The sequence below is a fragment of the Notechis scutatus genome, chromosome 14 (assembly GCF_049901735.1).
Source record: "Notechis scutatus isolate UNSWTSFEM ecotype Mainland chromosome 14, rNotScu1.2, whole genome shotgun sequence".
NCBI classification, from domain to species: Eukaryota; Metazoa; Chordata; class Lepidosauria; order Squamata; family Elapidae; genus Notechis; species Notechis scutatus.
In genome coordinates this window covers 2,650,776-2,663,063 of record NC_142022.1, presented here as the reverse complement: position 1 = coordinate 2,663,063, position 12,288 = coordinate 2,650,776, and the positions used below count along the sequence as shown (strand labels likewise).

The window sequence follows — 12,288 nt, the reverse complement described above, 5'->3', positions numbered from 1 at the left end:
GAAGACATGAATTTTACCAGAGGGACCAACGGAAAAGCGAAAGTCTCGCAGACTACATCGCTGACCTCCGGAATTTGGGAGGCCTCTGTGGGTTTTCCAACCTCGAAGAAGCTTTGCGAGACCGCATAGTTCTGGGATTAGATGACCAGGCGGTGCAAAGCAAGATCATGGCAAAAGGGGACATCGATCTTGCCGATGCCATCGCAGATGCTACTGCAGCAGAAGCAACCAGGAAGTCGGCCGCTCGAATGCGCCGCACCAACACACCGCTCTGCCAACTCGCGAATGACACCTCGCCTCGCCCCGAGAGGCACTCAACAACGGCGCATCATGAAGACCTAGAATCCCCATCAGAAAGTGATGAGGAAGAGGTCAACCGACTCCGGTCCGAACGAGACCAACAAACCCAACGATTCCCGCGACAATGCGCGGGTTGTGGGGCAAACCACCCACGATCCGATTGCAAATTTCTTGACGCACTCTGCCATTCATGTGGAAAAAGAGGCCACATTGCAAAGGTCTGCAGAAGCAAGCGAGGGTCCAGTCCCAAGCGCAGGGAGAATAACTGCAGCCTGTCTTCGGGATTCCTGCAAAGAACTCTGCTTTCTCAGCTGGCTTTTATCTCTTGAGGGAGGGGCCATCACCTTGCAGCCTTACTCCTGAGTCACCCGTGCTGCTGCAGCTGCTCTTTCCTCCGAGCAGCCCTGGGCACAGGCTCCTCGGGGGCCTCTTCATCACTGCTGCCAGCCTCCACACTCTCCAGAGGCAGCCTTCCACTCCCTGATGGTCCTGGCCCATCCCTGCCTCACACGCAGGCTCCTCATCCAAGTCCTCACTCTCCGAGACCTCAGCCATCCGCACCTGCTGCTGGCGGACCACAACATGGTCTGGGCCAATAGAGAAGCAGCTGTGGGCTCTAAAGACTCTTGAGGTCCATCTTTGCCTCCAGTGCTGTCAAAAAAACGAGATGTGCTTCACCTTGCCTATCTCCTGGGCTCCTGTTCAAACCTACCTGGGAAAATTATCATACATGTCCTACAACCGCTGTCTCATGGGAACATGCCGCATCCTGAATTTTGCTATCTTCTTCCTTCAATGTTTTATTGCATATTTTGTTTAACTAAATAGTTTCAATGGTTTTTAATGCTTTCATGGTTATTTTATTTTTGGGGTTAGGGTGGGTTGTTTAATTTTGATGGGCAGCTACATATATTTGTTCAATTTTAAATTGCAATGCCCCTCCCACTAAGGGACGGTACAATTTGCAGGGAGAATTGTGAGTGACTATATTTTACAGACGCTAGGAAGTTTCATTTCTTTGACATGTCTCACAAGATTTTCCTCAGCCTGTGGTTCTCAGCCCTTCTCTTGGGAACTGGTAAGTTGTGTTTCTCTTACTGTGTTTCTAGCGTTAGATGCAGATTCAAAGCTGGGTAGGATTTCTAGAGGAAATTTCTTGCTGCCCAAAAGAGCTGAGTTGGAAAAGAACGTCAACAAGAAGGCAGATAAGATTGAAATAACGAACTCTAGCAGAAGACAGAAACTATTTCCTGCATTTTTCTTTACAAGCATAAGAAACATAAAGATAATGCTATTATTTATGCTTCATATGAATATAATATGTTACTCAACAGTATAGTCTAGATTAACAGGACTAAAAATTCAATTTCAGACTCAAACATAACAATAATGCTGGTCCAGAGCATGTAAGTAAACATTTTCAAAGTCATTTTATGTTGATTAAAATAACTACAAAACACTGAAAAAAATGAGAACCAAAAAAGTTAAAAACAGGAAACAGATTTTAAAACAGGAAAAAACCCAAAGTTCGGAGAATACATAAATAGTTTTGTAATCACCCAAAAATATATTAATTTAAAATATGCTTAACTAATATTTTAATCATCAAATGCATTTGCAAAGGTAGACAAAATTGTTAACAGCAGTATCTTTGTACCTATATTTCATATTTCTAAACTTCCCATGTCCCTCAGAGAGGAACTGTAGTTAGTCTGAGTTCATCCATGTATCAGAATAACAAGTTGGAGTTGGAAGGGACCTTGGAGGTCATCTAGTCCAGCCCCCTACTCAAGCAGGAGAACCTATACTATTTCAGACAGGTGCCTGTCCAGTCTCTTCTTAAACATTACCAGCGATGGGGCACCCACAACTTCTGGGGGCAAGCTATTCTTGCCAACTGTCAACGAATTCAGAAATCTCTCAGTCGGGGATATTGTGGTAGATCCTTGATTTTAATGAATCCAGGGACAATTTCCAAGTTGAACCCTAAAGGAGATTCTATTGAGGAAGATTAATGCCACCCATTGCTACAGCACATGTTTCATGCACAGCGTGCCTTTACATCAATGGCAAAGGAAATGTATTTGATTTATTGAGATCCCACTGTTAATATTTTTATAAATAATTCAAGGTGGTGAAGATATCTAATACTGTGAATTCAAATTTGGGTCGGTCACTGGCACCAGAGATTTACTCTTCTGGTCCCAGTGGCCGACCCAAATTTTATTTTCATCATTATCCTGGGATATGTATATTTGCCTTAATCAGTTGAAATGTCTTGCCTTCAGAAGTCGTTGTAATTACTTGTTGATGATCCAAACTCTGTCAAGGACCTTGGAGTACTCATCTCTAATGACCTAAGTGCTAGAGCCCACTGTAACTACATAGCCAAAAAGGCATTAAGAGTTGTTAACCTAATCCTGCGTAGCTTTTTCTCTGGTAATATCACACTACTAACTAGAGCGTACAAAACATTTGCTAGACCAATACTCGAATACAGCTCATCAGTCTGGAACCCCCATTACGTATCTGATATTAGCACAGTTGAGAAAGTCCAGAAATATTTCACAAGAAGAGTTCTCCACTCCTCTACTCGTTGCAGAATACTTTATGCCACCAGACTTGAAATTTTAGACCGAGAAAACCCAGAACTGCGCCGCCTTCGGTCCGATCTAAGTATAGTATATAAAATCATACATTGCAATGTCCTACCTGTCAATGAATACTTCAGCTTCAACTATAACAATCAAGAGCACACAATAGATACAAACTCAAGGTTAATCACACCAAACTTGATTGCAGGAAATATGACTTCAGAAACAGAGTGGTCAATGTCTGGAATACTCTACCCGACTCTGTAGTTTCTTCCCCAAACCCCAAAAACTTTAACCTTAGACTGTCTACTATTGACCTCACCCCTTTCCTAAGAGGTCTGTAAGGGGCGTGCATAAGCGCACCAACGTGCCTACCATCCCTGTCCTATTGATTCTTTTATATATATATTTTTCTTATATGTATCCATGTATTCATAACTATGTTTTTACTTATACCTATTATCTTGTAAGCAATTGACAAATAAAAATAAATAAATAAAAATAAATAAGTTGTGAGAGCTCCACATCCCTGGAGGTTTTTAGGAACAAATTGGGCAGCCGTTGGTCTGGAATGGTGAGCAGTGGGTTGGACTAGAAGACCTCTAAGGTCCCTTCCAATCCCATGATTCTATGTTCTAAGTCCTGGCAATGGCATTAAAAATATGAAGAATGCAATATGCCACCTTCCGAGAAGGGATTTGTCTGAAAGTGGTATGAGTGGCTAGGGTGCCCAATCTTGGCCAATTTAAGACTTCAACTCCCAGAATTCCTCAGCCAGCATAGCTGTGACAAGGCTGGGTCTGTTAAAGTTGCCAAGATTGGACACCCCTTACTACAAGGTTTCTTGCTTAAGCAGTGGGTTGGACTAGAAGACCTCCAAGCTCCCTTCCAACTCTGTTTTTCTGTTATTGGTTTGCAACAAGGGCATTGTGGAAAAGATGCGTACAAGGATATACAGTGGGAGGTGGGGTTGGAGAAAAATAAGGAGCAGCACATCCCGTGAGCAGCACGTGAGATATTTTAGCCTGCAGCAAACGCCACCCCAACAGACCAGGCATGGTCACAAGGAAGTGGGAAGATCCAGCTTTGGGGCCCTAATCTATAGTCATAGAGGAAATTGGAAAGGAAGCATGAAAGGAGCATGAAAATGCAATTAGATGGGAATTTTCGGGGGTGGAGAGAGGATCTTCAAAACCGAGCATTTTGTCTTTTTCTGATAAGACTCTTCAGCATATTTAGAGAACATAAGTTGCTGCAGATAAGGGGTGGCAAGACACGAGGAAAAACCGCTTCCTTAGATTAGGAAGCAGCCTGTTTGCAATGAATTTCAAACTTTCGTTTTCTCTTAACTTTTTAGCAATTATGGATCTTTCAAAAAAAAAAAAAAAAACATTCCACACCTTGCACCAATTACCAGCATTAGGTTTAGGGCATTGTTATTCTTAGAATAGAATAGAGCTGTAAGGGACCTTGGAGGTCTTCTAGTCCAGCCCCCTGCTCAAGCAGGAGAACCTATAACATCTCAGACCGGTGACTGTCCAGTCTCTTCTTAAAAACCTCCAGTGATGAAGCACCCACAACTTCTGGTGGCAAGCAGTTCCACAGGCTACTACTCCTCACTGTCAGGAAGTTTCTCCTTAATTCCAGGTTGTTTCTCTGCTTGATTAGTTTCCATCCCTTGTTTCTTGTCCTGCCTTCAGGTGCTTTGGAGAATAAGTGGACCCCACCCCCTCTTCTCTGGGGCAGCCCCTCAAATACTGGAAGGCTGCTATCCTATCCCCCCTAATTCTTCTTTTCTTCAGACTAGCCAGACCCAAATCCCGCAGCCGTTCTTCATATGTTTTAGTCTCCAGGCCTTCGATCATCTTAGTTGCTCTTCTCTGAACTTTATGCCCTAAACCTCTGAACTCTAAAGGCTCAACAACTTTTTTCTAGTATGGTGACCAAAATTGGTTTCAGTATTGCAGGTGTGGTTTTATAAAGGGTTTTATAAAGTGGCACTAATACTTTACGTGATCTTGATTCTATGTCTCTATTTATACAACCCAGGTTTTTATTTACTAGAATAATATATGAATAATACATTGTTAATATTATAAACCTAATCAACATATAATAATAACTACCTGGTGACACAGTGGTTGAAGTACAGTATTGCAGGCTAACTCTGCCCACAGCCAGGAATTCGATCCTAAGGGGGCTCAAGGTGGACTCAACTTTCTATCCTTCCAAGGTTGATAAAATGAAGATTGGCACAAAGATGTTTTTCCAAAAGGACTTTCTTGGGGTTTTGTTCCTTGAAAACATTTTGCTTCTCATCCAAGAAGCTTCTTCCGTTCTGAAGCTGAAGAAGAACTGAAGAATGATGAGAAGCAAAAGGTCTTCAAGGGGGGAAAAAAACACCAAGGAAGTTTTCTTGAAAAGCATCTTTGGGACAACCATGACCTGGATGACTGAGAATCTCAGAAGACCAGATTGTTGGGGGCAATATGCAAATAATGCTTCAACATTGTAAACTAACCAGAGATGGAGCAGTGAAGTGCGATGGGGCAGCATATAAGCCTCAATGCCTTTGCTATTATTTCTCTGTTCTCCTCTGTTCTGTATTCTGTCAACCCTGAAGCCATTTTGGTGCATCTTCAGGGTTGCCATAGCAAGTCTGGTTGGAGCTTTGGGAATGGGAGGTGGGGAACAGAGAGAGCTGGGGATTATTATTGCCTTTATTGTCACAGTACAACATATGTACAATGAGTTTGGCTGTGGTGCACCCCCACCACACAACTTTGTTGATCTGTAGCCAAAATAAAACTCTTTCTCCTGGGGACCAAAGATGTTCTCGCCAGGTGCTGGGGAGCCACGGACTAAACCAGAAGTCCCCAAACTTGGCCATTTTAAGACGTGTGGCTGGAGAATTCCGGGAGTTGAAGTTGTGTGGACATCTTAAAGTTGCCAAGTTTGGAGATCTCTGGACTAAACCAAGTGGAGTTGGGGCCATGACCTGGTTGGATCATGTGATGGACACGTGGACTGGGAAGAACTTTGATTTTTAATTTGGGTGGGGAAAACCCCGGGACCTTCAGAGTCGGGTTTCATCAGATGTGCCCATATGACATGCCTAATAAATCTGGATTTTGAGGAGAAGCTTTTTGGCCTCAGAGTTTTGATTGCATTGGGTCTGTTGGAATTCTGACACGACCAGCAAGCTACCCCAACCCAAATTATCTTTATGTCACAGTATAGAGTATTATAAAATAAAAAAGTAAAGTAACTAGAAGAACAGTGGGGAGGGGAACAGAAAGGGGGAAATGAAGTGAGGAAGGAAAGAGAAAGAAAGGGATCATTGACTTCTGACTCTCTCTGTTATAGTAAAATAAGGCATTAACATCAAATCACAACTTTTTGCTTTTCCATAATAATAAGAACAAGTTATTTCATTGCAACAAAGATCTATCCATCTAATCTATAAAACCCAAGGTCAGAGTTACACTCTTTTCCACATCAAGCACTAAGTTCAGAAGCGGTTTCCATGTGGAAATAAAAGTGCTTATTTTCTTTTCTTTAATCAGAGTAGTCATTCTCGCCATTTCTGCCAACTCCATCAACTTCTGCAACCATTCTTCCCTAGTAGGAATTGAAGTGTCCTTCCATTTTGGTGCATACGATAGTCTTGCTGCAACAAATGTTCCCATTTTTTTCTCCAGTTCGTTTTCCATGAGACCCGAAAGGAAAAAGTTCTGGGTTCATTTTTATCTCTGTTTTCAGAATTAGGTAGATAAACTCTACAAAGGCTTCCATACAAAGTTTCTTTATTGGATTGTAATAGGCATCCTCAAGGTATAACTCACAGTTATGTTGAGATTCATCTAATGTCCAATCTTTGCATAGTTATCTTCATAGTGTGAAAATATAGTTATCTTCATCCTATAACGATGGAGCAAAGAGAAAGACACCAGCACGATGCTGGGGTCCAAGCAAGAATAAAAGAAACTCCCCAAACCTAACCAAGGGTCAATTCAGTGACCAATCATGATTACAGATGTGACCACATGACATGAACTACATTTCCCATGAGGCATTCCCTTAAGGGGACAGCTCCCAATTCCCAATTAACTATATACTGTCTGACCAGCACATGCCAATTTTTTTTTTGCTTTATCACATGTGCACCATAAATGTTAAAAAGTCCCTTCTTTATTTTTATCCTTCCAACATTCATGTGACATGCCTTTATACATGTTAAATAATTGTGTTAAATTCCAACAAAACATCATCTTAAACAAATTCTCTTTGAGATTATAATTTAATGTAAATTCTAAACTCTTCGTCCACATATTTTCCCATTGTTCAAGCATGACATTATGTCCAAAATTCCTTGCCCTCTGAATCCAAATTATCCCAATCCAACCCAAATTATCGATAGAAAAATAGCCACAAAAAGGCCATTTTTGTGGGGTAAAAGTGGGCCTCTTTCCTGCACAGTCAGGAAATGAAACCACAAAACAAGTCATTACTGGTAACAGTTGTGCAAACTGGCTGTTTTTGGTTTTATTTTCAGTAGCTGTGAAAGTCCTCTGAACAGCAAGACAGAGCCACTTAGGAACAGCAATCATTTTTTACCTTGGGAGTGTCAAAAAAGTCAAGATGGCATCTGAGGGGCTTTGAATGCATCGCCTCAACTGCCATCTTCACTTTTTTTGACTGCATTCTATGGACGTCTCTGGCAATTTACTTAAATTAAGTAAATCGGGTGGAGATGAGGGGCAGGAGTCCCAGAATGGATCCACTTTAGATCCAGTTTCAATAGTCTGGTCCCAATTGTGGTTGTAAGTTGAGGACCAGCAGTATAAATTGAAAGCAAACTCCACTCTCCCTTCTACTAATGATGTTACCTAGTTGGGTCATAAAACATCTGCAAGAAAACCAACAAGCTCAAAGAGCATGAAGGACAGGGGTGGAGCCTCGGTGGAACAGTGGTTAGAGTGCAGTACTGCAAGCTACTCCCACTGCAATTTGGCAGTTCAAATCCCACCAGGCTCAAGGTTGACTCAGCCTTCCGTCCTTCTGAGGTGGGTAAAATAAGGATGCAGATTCTTGGAGGGCAAAAGGCTGACTCTATAAACCACTTTGAGAGGGCTGGGAAGCACTATAAAGCGGTATATGTCTAAGTGCTATTGCTATTCTACCGGTTCGGACCGGTTCTATAGACCCGGTTGTTGTGATTCTGCGCAGTTCGGAGAACCAGCAAATTGTGCCCCAGGCTGGCCCAGCTCCTCCCCACCCAGTCAGTCCTTAAGTTATTTCTCCCCCACCTCATGACAATCAGCTGTTCCATTGATCAGCTGTGCCGGGATCCCCCTCGCTGTCTTACTGCTTCGACCAGGAGGCTTCCTTGAGGCCCAGGAGGCCAAAAAACCCGGGTAGTAGTGGTGGTGTGTGCTACAAAAAAGAAGAAGAAGAAGAAGCACACCCACCCAGTCACATGGCCATGCCCATCTGGCCATGCCCACAGAACCAGTTGTTAAAGAATTTGCATCCCACGCCTGATGAAGGTTCCCTCGTTTCAGTCCCAAGCTTAAAAATACTCTCTTTTGCTTGAAATGAGTATGTGGCAATACTGAATCAATTCCCATCCCAGTCATCCTCGTGACCTCTTGTCACCCTCCAGTTGGGGAAGTTCATCAATGGACATATATAACCCTCTCCCCGTTTCTATTGCTGTCACGAGCATCTTACACAGAAGGCTTTGTGATAGATTCAGCAGTATTTCCTTTTATTTGTATCAGGCTTTGCATAATTTCAAATGCAAACTTTAAGTGGACTCTCTTCCAGTCACAGATCACAGGGGTATGAATAGGTTTCCTCTGGGATTTCTATATGAATGGCCCAGTTGTAATGAGTTACAGAAGTTAATCATGCACTGTGTGAAGAAAGTCTTTATAAGGCCCAGACTCTCTCCCCTTCAGACGATAAGAATGAACTTTTGAAAACTGGGTGTTTCAAAAGGAATTCTTTATTGAAAAGGAAAAAGATCCAGCCGATGTTCAAAGCAGGGTCTGATATCCCTCCAGGCATGCAGCTTAGATAAAGGGAGTTAGAAACACCACCACCCCTTAGTGTGGTGTGGATTTCATCGGTACAAAGAAGCAACATGTTAATTCCTCCCTGGCCCCTTCTCCGCTTGCTATCTCTCCAAGAGGTGACAAGTTTCCAGGAATTGAAGTCCGCCAGGCTTCAAGGGGCCAAGGTTGGACAGCCCTGGTCTACAGTAAGTTCCCCTGCTTGAGCAGGCAGTTAGGGGTGACTTAGTAGATTTCCACAGTCCCTTCCAACACTATTACTCTGTGTTCTAAGTGTGAAGCAATTTGACTTCACCTTTCTTACTGTTTTGACATTTTTTTTTAGAAAAAGTTCCCCTTTATGGTCAAGACTAACTCTTTCAAAGCCATTGGACAAGTTCCTACTTGCCTAATTCTTAGTTAGTCACATCTTTAGCAATACTCCTTCATCTTACAAGAGAATGAAGCTAGACCTTTCCCTTTGGTGGAGCATGTAAGCACCTTATCTAATATTTGCTGCACAAAACCTGGATGACCTATTTTAATGTTGATCACATGAACATTGGGATGCTCCAGCTTGTTCTCTCACTGTCTTGAGGACCTTTCTCAGCTCAATGTTTGTGCACAATAGGAGGATGGAGGTCATCCAAGACCCATCTGAAGGAGGTACATGTCAATGAACATGGTTGAGGGAGCCTGAAACTCTCCAACTCATCTGAAGTCCAGAGAGGGGTCCTCTGAGGACAGTTTTCCAATTTTGGCCCCTTTAAGACACATGGACTTCAACTCCCAGAATTGAATGGCTGTCTGACTGGGGAATTCTGGTGGGGTTGGTCCACATATCTTAAAGAGGCCAAGGTTAGGAAGCCCTGATCCAAAATATCTCAGCAGGTTCCTTTCAGGTTCTCAATGAGTACCTGGAATAGGTGAGACTCATCCTTCTCTTCCCCTACGCTGAAAAACACCCAAGACTTTCCCAAACAAGACTCAGGCCCTTGTTGACCAACTATTTTGAGAAAAAGGCATGTGATAGTCCTGGAAAAAAAGAAGGTGAGCCATCCTAACCTTTGGCAAAGTTGGCAGAGTAAGCCCACCTCAGTTGGTTCAGACTCTCGGCAGCTCTGAGGACGTCTTATTTCAGTCATTGAGACCCTGAAGACTGTCAGGGTACGAAGCTGCATCTCGGCATGGGACTTGCCAGATAACATGATCTCCCAGGTGCTGAGCACGGGGTACCCCAGAGTCATGTGGCAAAAAGGAGTTTTCAAGAGAAGTTGTCTGCAATAATATTTTGAAGGTTTTGTTTGGCTTTGCGTCTACAATAAACAACACAAAAATGGGGAAGAATAATCATAAGGGAAGCTGTTAACGTGGGAGAGAGGAGAAGTGAAGACCGCATGAGTAGCAACATAGTTCTTTTGAAGTCATGTTTTAAAAGCTAATAGTGAACGTTCCCATTTGGGGGCATCATAACCATGAAATGGAACCTGGGGGTCCTTTGTCCACAATCCAAGAAGCCACTGCGAAGTGCTTAGCAAAGAGCAGCTTCCCATAACTTTCAAGACATTCCTCCTTCGTTCCAGGTTGCTTCTCTCCTTGATTAATTTCCATCCCTTGCTTCTTTCCTGCCTTCAGGTGCTTTGGGGAATAATTTGACCTCCCCCCCTCTTCTTTGGGGCAGCCCCTCAAATATTGGAAGACTCTTATCATGTCCCACCTAGACTTTCTTTTCTCTAGACTAGCCATGTCTAAATCCTGCAATTGTTCTTCATATATTTTGGTCTCCAGGCCTTTAATCATCTTAGTTGGTCTTTGCAAAGTCTGAACAACTTTTTTGTAATGCGGGGACCAAAACTGGATTCAATATTCCAGGTGTGGTCTTACTAAGACTTTATAAAGCAGTACTTCATGCAATTTTATGCCTCTGTTTATACAACCAAACAGAAAAAAAGTATTAGCTTTTTTAACTGATGCCGCACACTGCCGACTCATGCTTATGTGATCGTCCACTAGGACTCCAAAGTCCCTCTGACAGTTATTGGTTTTAAGCCAGGTTTTGCCTAAAGGTACTTATACCTTTGGTTTTTAGAATAGAATAGAACAGAACAGAACAGAACAGAATAGAATAGAATAGAATAGAATAGAATAGAATAGAATAGAATAGAATAGAATAGAATAGAATAGAATAGAATAGAATAGAAAATAGGGTGGAATGGGATAGAATAGATATTGGAAGGAATAGAATAGAATAGAATAGAATAGAATAGAATAGAATAGAATAGAAAATAGGATGGAATGGAATAGAATAGAATAGAATAGAATAGAATAGAATAGAATAGAATAGAATAGAATAGAAAATAGGGTGGAATGGGATAGAATAGATATTGGAAGGAATAGAATAGAATAGAATAGAATAGAATAGAATAGAATAGAATAGAATAGAAAATAGGATGGAATGGAATGGAATGGAATGGAATGGAATGGAATAGAATAGAATAGAATAGAATAGAATAGAATAGAATAGAATAGAATAGAATAGAATAGAATAGAATAGAATAGAATAGAGTAGAGTAGAGTAGCAATAAGAATGGAATGGAATGGAATAGAATAGAATAGAGAATATAGAATAGAATAGAGAATCGAATCGAATAGAGAATCGAATCGAATCAAATCAAATCAAATCGAATAGAGAATAGAATAGAGAATAGAATTCCTTATTGGCCAAGTGTGATTGGACACACAAGGAATTTGTCTCGGTGCAAATGCTTTCAGTATACATAAAAGAAAAGATGCATTCATCAAGGGTCAAGAATCATCAGGTTCAACACTACTAATTATAACTGTCAACTCATAAAATATTTCTATGGTCTTTTTAGAGCTGCCAACAGAAAGGGAGGGGGGAAAGGGGTTTGAAAAAGCAGTGCAGCAGCTTGGAAACTGAAAGTGCATTCCACAAATGTTTTCAAAGATAGTTTCTAGTTGTCCAAAGTTTCTGCCTCGCAAAATTCTAACTGGAGAGCCTGATTGATGACTCTGGGCTATGGATGTGTCCCATTGGAGAATATGAATCATGATCCACCCAGGGGGTGGAGGGAAAACCAGGGTCAAAGGTGACAGTGAATGATGTGTCTCAGAGTCGGCTCTACCCAGGCAGTGCCGGAAATCCTTTTGAAGTTTTCGAAGTTTGGCTCGAGACTCATGATTTAATTGGGGTAACTGACGGAATCCTGACAGCTAGCCGACTAGACGTTCACAGTTCTGTTTTTTTATTATTTTTTCCAGTATCTTCCCGGGTATTGATGTTAGGCTGATTGATTTGTAGTTTCCTGGGTCTGGTT

At 41.9% G+C, this 12,288-nt stretch overlaps 1 protein-coding gene across 2 annotated transcripts in view; it reads left to right on the top strand.

Annotated features, from left to right (window-relative positions):
• Nucleotides 1-1,248: 1,248 nt before the first annotated feature.
• The window catches only part of LOC113426977 (SLAM family member 5-like), a 44,985-nt gene continuing 33,945 nt past the window's right edge, over nucleotides 1,249-12,288 (top strand). Inside the window, exon 1 of one of the 2 annotated variants that reach the window (XM_026689431.2) lies at nucleotides 1,249-1,378. In XM_026689431.2, the coding sequence (XP_026545216.2) occupies nucleotides 1,324-1,378 (55 nt within the window). In that variant the 5' untranslated portion in view covers nucleotides 1,249-1,323. The remainder of the gene's footprint in view (nucleotides 1,379-12,288) is intronic. The other variant, XM_087943250.1, reaches the window with a different exon arrangement.